At 32.5% G+C, this 16,567-nt stretch overlaps 2 protein-coding genes across 2 annotated transcripts in view; one reads left to right on the forward strand and one right to left on the reverse strand.

Moving 5' to 3' along the window:
- LOC106102131 (alpha-galactosidase A) overlaps nucleotides 1–3,225 on the reverse strand; it is a 4,776-nt gene extending 1,551 nt beyond the window's left edge. The window contains exons 1-6 of the mRNA XM_013281541.1: nucleotides 3,162–3,225; nucleotides 2,288–2,433; nucleotides 1,630–1,804; nucleotides 1,051–1,225; nucleotides 740–822; nucleotides 308–469 (exon numbers count right to left, since the gene is read on the reverse strand). Coding sequence (XP_013136995.1) covers nucleotides 308–469; nucleotides 740–822; nucleotides 1,051–1,225; nucleotides 1,630–1,804; nucleotides 2,288–2,433; nucleotides 3,162–3,167 — 747 coding nt within the window. The 5' untranslated portion in view covers nucleotides 3,168–3,225. The remainder of the gene's footprint in view (nucleotides 1–307; nucleotides 470–739; nucleotides 823–1,050; nucleotides 1,226–1,629; nucleotides 1,805–2,287; nucleotides 2,434–3,161) is intronic.
- Nucleotides 3,226–6,978: 3,753 nt separating this feature from the next.
- On the forward strand, nucleotides 6,979–15,989 carry LOC106102540. Its single transcript, XM_013282052.1, has 7 exons — nucleotides 6,979–7,359; nucleotides 7,544–7,705; nucleotides 9,725–9,957; nucleotides 11,644–12,406; nucleotides 13,992–14,215; nucleotides 14,445–14,705; nucleotides 15,294–15,989. The coding sequence occupies exons 1-7, from the start codon at nucleotides 7,298–7,300 to the stop codon at nucleotides 15,656–15,658; spliced, it is 2,070 nt and encodes a 689-aa protein (XP_013137506.1). The 5' UTR covers nucleotides 6,979–7,297; the 3' UTR covers nucleotides 15,659–15,989.
- Nucleotides 15,990–16,567: the final 578 nt, after the last annotated feature.

The following is a 16,567-nucleotide window of genomic DNA, read 5'->3' on the forward strand; positions in this document are numbered from 1 at the left end:
CATCATCATCTTCTTTATCCTACTCCCGTAAGGTCGCCGTAGCAGGTTTTTGCCCACCACATAACTCTATCATACGTCATCTCAGTCATCACTCCCTTCTTATCACGTTTAACGCAATCCATCCATCCCTTTCTAGGTTTTTGGAAAACAATTGGAAAAATGAAAAACTACATGCGATGATCTGAGTGTATGAGTGAATTCCAGTTTAGGTTTACATTTTTCCAGTAATCCAGCGCTGAATTCGATCGTTGGATTGGAATAAAGTGTACAATTGCTAAAGACTTCCTCTTTAGCAATCCTTACTTACCATGTCAGGGTCATTCCAATGTCCAGGTCCTGCGTGCTTCACCAGCTCGTCCTGGTTGTCCCCGAACCACTTCATGATGCTTTTCACCGACGTCCAGGAGTCATCGATATCACCCCAGTTACGCCACAAGTTACAATGTCTTTCAATCGAATCGTAGTTAGGCTGCAATTAAATGTTCATACAGAATTATTTAAAAGTTTAAAATCAACAAATTTTCTTCTACTTTCTGGGTAATATTTTTTCTCCCTATTATGCTTGTACGAGTAAGTATAACTATACTCTAAATTACAATTCTAGCAATAATTTAGTATTGTGTATTTTTTGCAAAATATTATGCATTCATAAATATTAACTTTAACGAACTATGACCTAACGTAACATTCTTTTTTCTTCCCAGCTATTGTGTATTGTCTTTGTTTAAATAATACATACTTTATCCTGGTACGCCGGCCAACTGCATGAATACAGCATAGGACGTCCAGTTTCATTCAGTAATTTCCCGAAAGCGGGATAACCTAAAATAATGGGATAACCATACGATTACATCATTAAGTATTTAACTTAAGATAATTAAAATGAAAGGTAGTATTTTTTGTCGGCATTGACATTTGAATTGGGCGAAAAAGCCAAGCGTCCGCTGCCCATAGACATCCGCAATTGCAGATGCGTGCCTACCCTTAATCTTGAAGACGAACGTAAAGCACATATTTCCCGTTCCTATGTATCTCTTCACATTTTTTTACCTGTATCCATTTTAGTAGTGTTAACATAGCATCCATCCAGTTTCACGTAGTCTACATCCCATTCGGCGAAGGTTTTGACATCAATCTCCTCGTAGCCCAGCACACCTGGGTACCCAGCGCACGTTTTCGTACCGTAATCCTGGTATATCCCGAACTGTAGGCCTCGATCATGGACCTAGGTTCAACAAGATCACTTATGCTTTGTTTCAGTTTCAAAACATCTAGATACTCTAAAAGTATGATAAAACAAAAATTATATGGTCTAATGCCAAGGCTATAAGGCTATTTTTTGCAAAAAGTAATAAACACTTTTAAAGAATACAACATGACAAATATTTTGACGAAAAATATAAAATTTAACTCAACGAAAAATCACAGGCGCTTTCTATTTTCTTTTACATCAAGAAAACTAATATACTATAAAAACTAAAGTAATAAAGTAAAGTTTTCAATTTAAAATCAAGAAAGTATTCCGATTTTTCAAAAATGTATGAGCAATATTAACCGTAAAATATAACATAAACTTATGATTGTTGTATAAAATATTTTTTTCCAAGCGCCTGTCAGTCGAATACTCACATAATCCGCAAGCGCTTTCATGCCGCTCGGAAAACGATGTCGATCGGCCACCATGCGATTATTGGCGTCGCGTTTATTCTCCAGCCAGCAGTCGTCTATGGCTATGTAGTTATAGCCAGCATCGAGATACCCTTCCTTCACCATGATATCAGAAGTACGTTTTATTAACGCTTCGCTGCAATTTGTAAGAAATTTTAATTAACCGAATTCAAAAATGGGATGTTTTTACATATTTATTAATTAAATATTAAAACGTTTTATTTTAACTAATTAATATTACTAATAATATGAATGCAAAGTATAGATGGATGGATGTTTCTTAGAGTTTGTAGCCGAAACTGCTGAACGATTCTCGATGAAATTTGGCATTAATGTAGAATACAGGTTGAACACATAGATTACTTTTAATTATGTTTTTTTTTACTCAACGCGAAAGGATTCGCTGGCGAAAGCTAGTTAATTATAAAAACCAATCATTATTAAAAAAATGTAAAAACCTTTTAATTTTTTACAAAGGAATATTTTTCACAATGAAAATTATAATTGTATTAAAAATTATACCGTCGTTTTTTCACGATTATTCGTTTAATATCAATGCTACACGTAATAACTCGGTTTATCTTTTCACAGCTATAATAAAATAAGCGTTAATATTTACCTTATACATTCTTTAGGATACTTCTTGCAGTCTGTGATGCATCTAAACCTTTCCCAAGTTAGCCAGCCCATGGGCGGCGTCAGAGCCAACCCGTTGTTCAGCGAGAGACATGAAGGTAATAACCCAAGAAATACACACCACAGTACCTTTAATAAATAATAACAGGAAATTGTCAATTTTCACTTAACTTTCATGTTTTATGTTAAACTAGCTTTCGCCCGCGACTCCGTCCGCGCGGAATTAAAAATAACAAAAGTAGCCTATGTGTTCTTCCAGACTATCCTGTACATCTATGCCAAATTTCATCGAAACCCGTTCTGCCGTTTAGGCTACAAACTCAGACAAACATCCACCCATCCATCCATCATTAGTATGAAGTATGACATGGAGTGTGATTAAAATAAAATTAACTAACTACGCACAAATAAATGTTAAAATTTTTATATGTTCTGTGTTTTTATTACTATTTTGTGAATGTTCATGACTTTATACTTTATTTAGCGATTAAAAAATCACGAATGTTTTAACATTCTGAATCAGTTCATATTTTAATCAAAAGTAGACAGTAACATCTATGGATTGATAATTGATGATTTTTCTCTAATTGTAATAACTATAACTAAAATAATATTAAAACAGTGAAAGTTACTGGGATGAACAGAGATTGCAAGCGTTTCATCCCTAAAAATACGAACCAGATTCAAAGAAACACATTTGAGGCTTTGTATGCGATTTTACTTCATACTCTAAAATACTGACCAAGTTCAAAAAAAAGTTAAGAAAAATAAAAACGTGACTTCGAAATCAATAAAAAACTAGGAATATTGTCAATTGAGAACATTTTGTATTCATTTTGTAATTGGTAAGTACTCACTTTCATTGTTGCTTTACTTGTAATTATTATTTTATTAACACTTACAGCTAACGTTTTCAAAGGCAACGTACGATGCCTATGCGGTGTTAATATTCCCCCGAAGGTTTTATATTAATAGGTTGCAGTGTAGAGTGCTGATAAGCCCATTGTAGCAATGGCACTGCACAGCGGGCAGTTATCTAGCGCTAAGGGTGGTCTTCCACTAAAGATTAGTAACTACATAAAATAAAAATTTAAACTAGAAGTTTTTATTTTTAGATATAGACATGCAAATGAAAATTTAACAAATATTTTACGTGTTTTTTATTCGCGTTAATTCGTAACGGGTTCTTTTTATAATTTGTAATTAAAAAGATTTATTTAATAGTTTGTTCGCATCATTGAAAACGTACCCTAACATGCATTTTATCAGCAAAAATAAACATTGTTAAAATAGTTCAATATAAAGGTTTAGATACCGTAAATTCGTATTAAATAATGCTTTATCTTTGAAATAGTATGTAGTCGTAAATTCTATTTTACCAACATACATAAATGAATATTAGATCGTTTCTTTTTTAACAACTGTTAATGAGTGATGATGAGAGCAAAAAACTGCCCAAAATAACAATCTGTTTCCTTCAGTCTTAATGAATATTGCTGATAAATTAACGTCAGTAAAAAGATTGTTGTAATTTAACATTTTCAATCACAACGATAAGTCGGTAATCAAATTCAAAATAAACAAAGAAACGTCACTCATTAAAAGTCGGATATGACGAAATCGTGCGATAAAGTGAAATGGATTTGTGTAATTTATATAAAAATTACGAAGTTAAATCAAAAGATATTGCTTTCAAATTGGAATTATGTATAAAACATCTATCTTATAAACATACGAACGAATTTCCGAGACAAAGAGGTATGTACTACAATCGTTTGAACGTTTAATTGCGGCTTTACTTGAATTAAGTATTTATTTAATAAAACACAGTATACAGAGTGTATCATAATTTATTATACACGTTCAAAAATGTTTGGTATGACACCACGATGTCGACTGACCGCTATATAAGCAAGGAAAGTGACTTAATGACTTGTCGAGTAAGCAAACGAAGCTAAACAGAGCATGGGATAAACGCTTTCTTTGCGTTTCCACACTTCCATAGTTCATGTTAAAATTTCTGCGGAATTAAGATACGGCAGTTAATCTACAGTTTTTATAGATTATATAACGATTATCCTTTTGAATGATTAATGAAACTTTTTTGTAGACTATGTTTATTATCCGAAAAGACGTAGGTTCTAAATTCGTCTGTATTTTTTATGTCTACTTATGTGGTATGTTACTCACTGAGAACTTGAATTTCAATTTCAATACATACAAATCAATCCTCTTTACAAAATTAGGATAGAAATAAGCTTGGTTCAGGTACTCCAGTAATAATTGTAATAAAATAAAAAAAACCGTGTTGAAGTTGTACAAATATTAGTTCAAAAATGTATTTAGTTCATCCCTGAGCCCCCATAGCGTTGGGATGTCGTCATTGATTACTGAATACCACAGGCAGGTGACAAAAACCATTCCATTACCATAAATTTCAATTTCAATAATGTTTAGGGAACTTTCAGTGCGATAGAGCATATCCTAAGCACTTAATTTAACTAGTACAAGCAAATCTATTTACGATATAAATGTTAGTTTCAAACTTTATGTTGCACTAGCTTTCGCCCGCGATTCCGTCCGCGTAGAAATAAGAAAATAGCAAATAGCCTATGTGTGCTTCCAGAGTATCGAGAGTTTAGTAGTATAGGCTACAAACTCTAACAAACATCCATGCATCTAAACTTTGGCTTTTATTATATTAATATGATTAGGTTTTCGTAAACTTTGCAGGGTATAAAATTATATCCAGGTTTTAGTTGATTTTTATGGATTAATATTACTTTTATAAATAAAGCCCATCACAGACTACTCACTTATAACTGACAAATTTAACTAAACAGAATAATTTGACTGTTTAGATATTTTAAACCGGTTTAACAGTTTTTCTAAATCACTGTGGTGGAAGTAGTGACATGACTTTATTAATTACGCGTAACTTTACTCTATCTTAACCTTACTCTAGTAATAATATATCTTTCTCTAGTAATAATGTATGTTCTGATAGATATATCGGTCAATTTATATCAGAACCTGACAAAAATATTGCGTAAATATCGTATCTTACTTTATACTTCCTCTTTCAAGACTACCCACGTCTTAATTTAATGGATGTCGGCAATTTGATTTTAACTATTGTTATTTAAAAGTTTCGTATTAACATGTCACGATAATGATTTACTAAAGAGTTTTTGACTTTCAAATTACCGACGCCAAAGCTGCGACAAAGCGGTAAAAGTTGTGTTGGCGTTAGAATTACAATCAAACAATAACGTTCGAATCTGGTCTGGAAATCATTGAATATGTGTATAAAAAAATAGTGCTATCTCTGGTTTTAAACAGGGGATTTGTTTCTTTTTTTTTCAGGGTTTTCAGTAATAGAAACCGTCGTTATGCCAGATTAAATTCAAAATACATAAAAATGAAAATAAACATTAAATCGCACGTTGTAATTATGTGATACAAATATACATTTTTATAGAAGTATTTCGAAATCTAACACAAAAAATAATCTCACTGGCCAGAAATATCAAAACATTCGCGGATTTCTTTCTTTGCAATCATTCGAAAGTGATGTAATAGATAATCCGATTAAAGCGTTCCCAGATCCGAATTGATTTATTCTTGGTTAAACTATATATCATAACAATTTAAAAAGTTTAAAACGAAAAAAGCAGGTGCTTATTCTCGGCAGTTTGAAGCAGATGTGATATTCCAATCAACTAAAAGTCACCTTCACAGAACTGTTACAATACAAAACCTGTCCAGACAACCTGAGTTTTATCATTCGCAGTATTTTTTCACTTGTACTGCATCGAAAAAAAAAAACAACGCCAATGAGTCAAATCTTGCATCACATTAACACGTTATTTAAGATTGCTTATATAAAGTTTACGCTCCATTCTAAAAAAAATGTTGAGGAAACTTCCTTAATCGGTAGAATACCAAGTTTTAGTGTTATATTTTTAAATTTTTGTTTAAATTGTGGATGTTAAGGTAAATGATTTATATTTATTTACATTTTCCTTGTTCCGAAGAGAAAACACACCACGTATTTCGATTTTTTTTTATTAATTTATGCGCATAATCGACCTTGATATATTGTAATACAACTATTTTATCGCCTACACTTTATTATTAATTTGCGTAGGCTTTCATCGTACACTATTTCATAACATGATAACGGAAATATCGCCTAAGGCACGGGAAATATGGGGGCGCATGGCGCCAAATAGTCAAAATACTTGACATAAAACCTTATTTCAATATTATTCATTAAAGTTTCTGAATATTTTTCGTAAGAAATATAGTGTTTTAACTGTTTTTAAACCTGAGTCTGCTGAGATTAATGCCAGAAGTTTTTTTTTTTAATATTGGTTATATCGTGGACTGGAGCTATTCGTGTCCTTTTAAATGTATTTATTAAAAAGAAGTAAGGATTACTAAAGTACCTATTTTGAATCAACAATTCCTGTTTTCCTGCAGTTACATTACAGCAATGACTGATCTCATAGGTAAGTTTTCGAAGTAGCATTCGTCGTTACATTAAAACACAATAAATTGAGAATATTTCTTAGATATAAGTTAAAAAAACATCTCCTCAAGATTTAATTCATTTAATACCGACAAAACTATTTCACAACTTATTGTAAACACGCTCAGAGTATATTAACTAAAGTAAACGCATAAAAGCAACAGTTGCTTTAGAGTTATGCGCTACAGTCGTCCGTGGAACGGAACGTAGCCGCGCCAAACGTAAACAAAGAAAATCAGAAGCGTGACGTTAATTTGAAAATTTACATAAAAAACAAGTGAAGTTTTAACTGAGAGTTGTGTTAGTTTTAATTATTTATACGTTACCTTATATAGTGATAATAAGAACTTTCATAATCTAAAAATAACTGTGATATTGCCAACGGAAGTCCTACAGGAAATGGGGACCGACGATTCGCACACCCGGTGATTTCTAATGTAGTTCGCTTTGAGGAGGACCATGGGTGCAACGTATAAGCAGTTGTTTAAATTATACGATTTAATTCAAAGTAGTGATATTAGGTACATTAATCTTACTTAATATTTCATTGAAAATTATGCATTTTGGAGATTGCACAACTATCCTTTAAAACAATACGTGCGTAGGAGTAGATTTCGAAACGCCTTCGCGCAATAATTTTTTTGTAAAAACCTAAAACTTTAATTATCTAGTATTATAATGTAGTCATTTGAATTTTTTTTTCAGAACAATTAAACAGTTTCTCGAAAATGAATCCATAGAAATTAACGATATTTTACCATGTAAAGGTATAGGAATTTTACACTTAGCTGTAGGAATAGATCCTGTGGAAAAATCTAAAGAGTGCACGGAAATAATATTAAAACATGGAGGAAATCCGAATTTGTGGTAAGAATTTATTGATATTAATATTTTATGTAAATATTTTTTCACATTGGCATTTTAATTTTTTTTTATCCTATTGGACTATGTTTTAACACATTATATAAAAATAAAATACTGCACATACTGCACACACAGGTTAATTACTACACAATAATAAAACGAAAGTACCCTATTTTTCTATTTTTTTTTTACTCTGAATGTGTTAAAGGTATTAATGAACAACTATAATTTCATTTTAATCTCAAATTAATATTAAAACAGTTTACTATTAGAATCCATACTGTCACAAAATCAGTGTTGTGTATAATTTTTCAATTTAAGATTTCTCCTACATACAGCGACCAAATAAGATGCTTTCATTAAATCATATAAAAATATTACATTAATCTCTAGTGTATTAAAATATGGCCTAGTCACCCCTTATTAGGGTAGGCTCCGAACCCCTCGGTGGGGATGTATAGTGAGCTGGTGATGTGTGTATTAAAATATGTGTATTACTTTTCTATAGTTTTTGGCAAAACATTTTATACAACTAATAAATTGTACAATGTAAATGTCACAGATTAATACATTGAAATCAACTTTTCACCAAATCTAATTTAAGCTCTAAAAATAAATGTCTCCCACTGAGTGACTTCTAGTCATGGGTAAATCAAGTAACAGGCCCTGTCAATCAGCTCACTGTTCACATGGTGGATTTAGTAAACTGGCTCTCAGATCAGCTTACTTTGTACCTGCATAGAGGCTTGATGTTTGAATCATGAAGATGTTCCCGGTGTGTCAATTCCTATAGCAGTGGTACATTACATTGAGCCGTGATATGCTAATTTAGTTGTTCAGCCGCAGCTCAACAATTCAAAGCTATGTGATCTGATTTTTTGGACCAGTTCAGAGCTAATTTACACATAGCTTGGGCCTAATTAGCTCTAGGTATTAAAAACATTAAACTGGTTTATCAGCCTACATTAAATAATTTGAGGAAAACAACAGTTTCTTATAGAACAGATATTTTAAATTTGGGAATTCCCCATTATGTAATCAATCTGTACCATGTATTTTTTTTAATTAAATTAGGAATTTTAGACACCTTCGACCTCTAGATAAGATACCAAAAATTACCCACAATTCTGGAAACTTCTCTTCCTACATGACATTAGTAAAAATGTGTTATTTGATGTCACTTAAATTGGTTATATAAAGTACTAGCTTTCACCCCTGACTTTGTGATGAAATAAAAATAAACTTACTAAGTATGCTATAGTTCTTCCTGTAGCTTCTATATGCATGCATCATCCATCCATCCAAACATTCTCATTTAGTAATAGTGATGTACTTAAATTCCAACTATTAAATCATACAATGCTAGCAGGAAAGGTCAATTGACCCACATTAAGTCAACTAATACTTAATTTCCTCTTGTGCAATTATTTAGCAAGAAGCAGGAAACAACTGATCATGCTTAATACAATTTTATTGCATCATAATTTCTTTTTAAACACAACTGTCTCTCTCCAATGTATAGCTAGCAGGAATGTGAAATTGTTGTCCCGGGATTGCTTCAAAGAGACTCATTATACACAAAGAAATTAGTTTCATATATTCATTATGTTTTATGTTTCTGGTCAGACTATTTTGTTAACCATAAACATAATTAAGGTTTTTGTAAGCCTACACAATAACATTTTGTGTGGGTATACTTAATTTTCTTATATGCAAATTTATATGTGTGGGCGACACTTTAAACCTCCAAATCTGATTTGATTGATCAAGGTGTATTTATTAGAATTATATTTGTTAAACTATTGCATATTGTTTTGTCTTATTGAAATTATGTGTTCCATTATCATAGAAGTTTAAAATTGGCTCAGTACTTTTTGAGTTATTTATTTCAATACATACAAAAATACAAATCTTTCCTCTTTATTATATTATTATCAATCTACAGGATAATTTCCTTTTGAATACAAAAGAAAAGTCTTCTTACATTCAAATTTATAATATTAAATTATTTTTAATGTTTAGCAATGAAGATGGCATCACTCCGGTGCATATTGCTGCAATTTGGGGTAGACTGGATAACCTGAAGCTGCTGATTGGCTGCGGAGGTGAACCTTCACTGCGAGACTTAGACGGTCTGTCTGCATTTGATTATGCGGTTAGAGAACAGCAATGGGAGGTGTATGACTATCTACATAATGTAGAGGACCACTTGGATGACTCTATAATGTCTTCCTGTGCTTATTCATTAGATTTAGGTAAGTTTTTTATTGTATTTTAGGAACTTGAAAACTATTACTAAAATTCTGAAATGGTTTAAGTATTAAATGATTTTTACCACAAGTATAATGAAATTGAATTTTTCAGTTTTGTTTAATACATTTTGTTACGTAAAAGAGGTACTTTTGTAATAAAATATCTTTATACTCTTTAATAATTTCCCTTCCTTTGTTTAAAAAGTAACTAATTTAATAAGAAGATATGTCTTCTATCTGTTTTGTTACTAATAATGCACACTGCAACTCATTGGAAATAAGTTACTCTACGATTAACATTTTTACGAAAGCGCTTTTTTTGATCTATATAGAAATCTAGATAATTATCCCACTTATTAGTGACATACCAATTATCCCAATTTCAAATACAATCTTATCACAAATTAAAACAAATTGGAGTTGTTAAGATCAATAACAGTTTGTATAATCTTAAGTGGTTAACAGTGGCGTACAGTGACACCGGCCATGGCAGGTGCATCATACAATTGACCTACAAAGGCTAATTCAATATTAAGATTGAAATCCATGAGTCATACTTCAATTGCATTAAGTATTTAAGTACCTCTCTCGTATATCTGCTCAAAAGATTATTTAACGACATTTTCGATAGGCCTTTGTCTGTCGCCGTCTTATTGTGAATTTCATCAGTTTATGATCAGTCTAGATATTATAGACGATGTAACGTTTAATCCCATGGAAATTTGGTTTTTATAAGTACCTGTTTTAACAATTTATGTTAGTGTAAAAATGTCAGATTAGATTTTTACAAAATCTGGTTTTCTAATGTTAGAGTAAACGTAAAAAAAACACAGTACACTAATGCTTTAATCGTACTAATATTATATATTTCTCCCGCGACTCCGTCCGTGGTATTAAAAAAAACAAAACTGAGTAGTTTCTATTCTTCCAGATTATCCTCTACAACTATACCAAATTTCATCGAAATCAGTTCAGCCGTTTAGGCTACAAAATCTAACAAACATCCATCCATCTAAATAGTAATTAGAATGATAGAGAAGATTGAATTTAGTGTTTGTAGCCTAAACTGCTGAACAGATGTCATGAAATTTGGCATAGTGAGGATAGTCTAGTCTAGTCTAGTAGATAGTCTAGTAGAGGAAATAACAGTCGCGGGTGAAACTAGTTGTTATACACCCATTGTAGTATTTTTTTCAGTATTTCAGTTTACAATTTGACAGTCTAGTACGATCACAAACTGGCACAGTTCGTGATCTCTCAGAGGCGTATAATACATTCATAATGCCCATATATGAGTAATACAAAAAATTGTAACATCTGCCAGTTTTAAACCTGTTGCGCAAGCTTGCGGGGCAAAGCAGGTGCAAACACATTCTGCCATGGTTTTTTAAGTCTCATATGCTATGGAAAAATTTGCGTTGGTAGTTTGTATTCTTAGGACCTGATTGTTAGACTCCACCTTAAGATCGGTTTGCAGTTCGAATCTTGACGTAATATAGTGTAATTAGTGTTCAAAAAAAGTTTTGGTTCGTCAATTTTATCTGATTAAATTATATGGATGAAAAAAAAAATAATTAAAAACCTACTTCAATGACATTTAATTGTTCACTTACGAAACACATAAAATAATTGTAAATGCATTTATATTCAACGCTTCTCCCGTAAATAAAAAAATCTATCTCTTTCCAGATAGGGTATTAGTGACAACAGACCACATGGTCGCAGAATACAAACCAACCAATGACAACCAAAATAATACTACGATAAGAAAATCTGATTTAGTGAGAGAATGGTGCGAGAAAACGAGTCTGGTTATGAACAAACTTTATCCAACGATATTCAGTGAAACATATAGTTTATTAGAAAACGAATCCGAACCTTGGAATATTGACACAACAAATCTGACGATCGATCTCAGTAAAGAACATAAACAGACTGCAAACGAAACGAATTACAGTTTCAAAACATGTTTATCGAATGACGTAGAAATAAGCGGAATCCAACGTCTGGAGCGAACAATCGATAAAACAAGCACACAAACAAAACAAAGATATAGCGTTTACGAAAACTTTTCCCTTCCCGGATCACCGAAGATTACACACAAGAATTATAATACAAAGACGAGTTTAAAGAAATCTAAAAGAAACGATGAACTTAGTAATAAAATGCAGAATTTGACATTGGAATCGAATATTTTAACGGATGACGCTTCTGTGTTAGATAAGGCTATGGCGGTTGTTCAGAATAGGACTAACGAATGGTTATCCAGCTGTAGTGATGTGTTGGAGACCAGAGCTTGTAATACCAGGAGATCATCAGCCAGCAGTGGTGTCAGCAGTAATTATTCTGGAGGCAATATAGTTATAGCTAATGTACATGAAGAGTACAAATATGAAGACAAAGATGAAGGTGTCATCTTGATTGAGAAACGATTACTTCTATCGCCGGTTGTGTGAGTATATTTTTTTGTTTTACCGCGGCTTGGTCGTCACAAATAATCATACTTAATTTGTACAATACTAGCTTTAGCCCGCGACTTCGTCCGCGTAGAATTAAAAAAAAAACAAAAGTTACTCATTTTGTGTTCTTCCAAACTATTCTCTACATCTGTACCAAATTTTATCGAAATCGGTTCAGCTGTTTAGGCTACAAACTCTAACAAACATCCATCCATCTAAATAGTAATTAGAATGATAGAGAAGATTGAATTTAGTGTTTGTAGCCTAAACTGCTGAACAGATGTCATGAAATTTGGCATAGTGAGGATAGTCTAGTCTAGTCTATTAGATAGTCTAGTAGAGGAAATAACAGTCGCGGGTGAAACTAGTTGTTATACACCCATTGTAGTATTTTTTCCAGTATTTCAGTTTACAATTTGTCAGTCTAGTAAAATCACAAACTTTTGCATTTATAATATTAGTATGATTGTAAATGCGAAAATTTAGATGGATGGATGTTTGTTAGAGTTTGTAGCCTAAACGGCTGAACGGATTTCAATGAAATTTAGTGTAGATATAGAGGATACTCTGGAATAACACAAAGGCTACTCGCTTTTGTTTATTTAAATTCCACGCGAACGGAATCGCGGGCGAAAGCTAGTGTAACATACTAGTAAAGTTCTTTTTCATTAAATGAAACGTTTTACATTTTAAAAAATATATGTTTTTCGTATGGATGTTGATTAAAATTCTCAAATGGTGAGAACTTTATAAATGAGAAAGTATATCATAATCCAGTTTTGATTCTCACATAAATCATAAATTACTGCAATCATTTCCTTCACTTTTGCAACTACCTTGCATCCTGTTGTCATTCAATTTGCATAATGTTACGAACTTGTTACACGTAAACCGTTAATGTGTTCCCATCGGAAATAGTTAAATTAAAGAAATATTTAATCCTTTAATAAATATGGTATTCGTAAATAAATAAGCCCCGTAAAACATTATTAAGATTTAGGGGATATCCAGTTCCTAACCTCTGGTCAAATATAATTGTTTCGACAGTAAACACCCTCGGTAAAGAAAAGCAGTAAATATGTGATTTTAAAAATAAAAGTGTGCTATAATTACGCCGTTTATCTCTAAACTCTACTTACACATCTAAATTACAGAAGTAACATTTGAGTTAACTGTTGACCGCGACTTCGTCCGCGTGAAATTAAAAAAAAAAACAAAAGGAAACAGCCTATGTGTGCTTCCAGACTATCCTCTACATCTATGCCAATCATCGAGATCCCTTCAGTAATTTAAGCTACAAACTCTAACAAACATCCATCCATCTAAACATACGCATTTATAACATTAGTAACATATTTTATGTTTATGATGTACTAGCTTTCGCCCGCGACTCCGTCTGCGTGGAATTAAAAAAAAAACAAAAGTCAGTAGCCTGTGTGTTCTTCCAGACTATCCTCTACATCTATACCAAATTTCATCGAAATCTGTTCAGCCGTTTAGGCTACAAACTCTAACAAACATCCATCCATCCATCTAAACTTTCGCATTTATAATATTAGTATGATGTATTTTGTACAGTTTGCCGGTCGATGAGGTAGAAATGACGACCCCAGATCAAACCATTATGTCGGTCGCGTCCTCCCTGCCCTCCACAATGGACTATGACGTCAACACTCTCAGGTCCGAGCTCATGAAGCTAGGCTTCACTCCAGGACCTATACACGAAAGTACTAAAACCTTATATCTGAAAAAGTTACAAACACTAAAGAAAACGCCGACCGTTCTCACCAAAGAGGGAAAAAGTAAGTCATATTTTTTTTAAATGTTATTTGTCAAAATGCCTGTCATATTTGATTTATACATTTTATGATTTATTTACTTTAGTTGTATTTTAGATAATTATTTATTTTAAAATGCTTTTACGTACCTTAAAATTTACAGTTAAATTTGGAAAATACAATTTAAGAGGTCTTAAAATTATTTGTAATTTATACATATGTACATTTTTATATAAATAACATTTAATTGCAGCTTACAGTGTGGAATTACAAAAATCTATTAAATCCGTGGATTGGTTGAATGATTTATCTCCTTACATTGAGTTGGAGAAAAAGGCTCGAGCGGATTTCGCAAATCCCAGTAAGAAATGGCGCGAGGGCACAACGAAAACCTCGTTTACTTATCTCCTGTTGGACCCAAGACTTACTGACAATTTACCACTTAAAGCTAATAAACAAAATTCTCATGAACTATGGGGAACTTTTGTCAATTCCATATTTTATGTTGGAAAAGGTTAGTAATATGTTTGTATTTTTTAAAGTAAATCTTACTAATAATCTAAATGCGAAAGTTTAGATGGATGGATATTTGTTAGAGTTTGTAGCCTAAACTGCTGGAGGGATTCCGATGAAATCTGGCATAGGCAAAGAGGATAGTCTGGAAAAACACATAGCTACTATTTTTTTTTTTAATTGCACGTGGACGGAGTCGCGGGCTAAAGCTAGAAACATGTAAAAGGAGGTACCAGGATACCAGAAGATCGAGTTTGCAGTTTTAACCCTTAAATGCATGATTTTTCTTTTTAAATACCATAAATTGAACATAGATGGAAATAAAGGAAAAAAAAACGGTTTTTTTTCTCAAAAGAGTTTATGTAAGGAAGAAAAGACTGATGTATAAATGCTCTTAACGTGCCTAGCCTATTACAGTAATTATATACAATAATTTATTTTTGGTAGTATTTCAAATCAAAAACTTGGGAAAATCAAGTTTTTATATTACTAAACTGAAGTTTTATTTTATTACTTATTTTTTTTAATACCACGCGGACGGAGTCACGGGCGAAAGCTAGTAATACGTATAATGTTCTTAACATTGCAGGTAAACGTTCAAGACCGTACTCACATTTATATCAAGCACTTACATTATGGAAGAGAGATTTTAAAACCTCCAATGACAAAAAGGTTCAGCAGATTTTAGACATTTGGTCGGACAAAGTTGGTGTTATTTGTCTTCATATATTCCAAAATGTGATTCCCGCTGAGGCGTTTACTTACGAAGCTGCTATGATCGATGTACTAGGGTTGCAGAACTTGAAGAATGTAAAGAGTGGGAATTACTACGGAGTTACAGCTTCCTGGCCTCTTAAAGAACGAAAGATGCTCGGTCTTTACCTCTTATACAAGGCTATGCAAATATTCCTCACCGAGGGAGAGAGGCAATTGAGACCGGACGATATAGACTGACTCTATATTTATTTTAAATATATTTTATATAATAAAGATACAGTATTATTTTGTTTAGGTATTCTATGAACTTGCCGTAATTGTGTTTTATTTGATACTAATGATTATTTGGTATGTTTTCTTTTCATATTTCGAGTTTAATTTGGAAGCATTTCTGTATATACAGCCAAAGATATTGTGTCCTTTTATTAAAACCTTGCACTGAATTTTACCAATATTTGTATTTTTAACTTAGTTTTCGTCTTTTGACTTTAACATTAAGCTTTAACTTTATTTATAAACTGTCTCCAGTAATTTTAAGTTACCATAAAACAAATGAATTTTAACATTATTATTACCTAGTCAATTTTACTAAATTTACTAATTTTAGCGCGTAACTATAGTTGTAAGCGTCCAAAATTATGTATAAGGTATTTACGAAAATAAAACACAATGCTAAGAAATAATTTATTTTTATTTCGTTTTTTAACGTCTCCAATTCTCTTCTAAGAAAAATCAAACTGATTTTAGTTACATCAAAACAATACACAAATTTGATATACACAATAGATACAAGACGAAGAGGCGACGCGACAAGCTGTGCTACAGCCACACACCTGTCACGATAAGCTGGTGACAGCGACACGCACCTGTCGCGACAAGCTGTATGCCAGTGTTACACGCCTGTCGCGACAAGCTGCATGCCAGTTTCACACGCCTGTCGCGACAAGCTGTGTGCCAGCGACACACCTGACGCGTCAGGTTCGCATCCAATGATTAAAAAGAAAACGATCAGTCTATGTTTATATTCCGTCGAGGATAGACGAGCGCTGCGTGAGATCATGTTAGTCATACACGCTCCCACAACATTCATACAACAACATTAGTACAATATTATAAGTGCAGTATTCGCAGAGCATACACAAAAAC

This window comes from Papilio polytes, unplaced genomic scaffold (assembly GCF_000836215.1).
Source record: "Papilio polytes unplaced genomic scaffold, Ppol_1.0 DF823923.1, whole genome shotgun sequence".
Lineage (NCBI taxonomy): Eukaryota > Metazoa > Arthropoda > Insecta > Lepidoptera > Papilionidae > Papilio > Papilio polytes.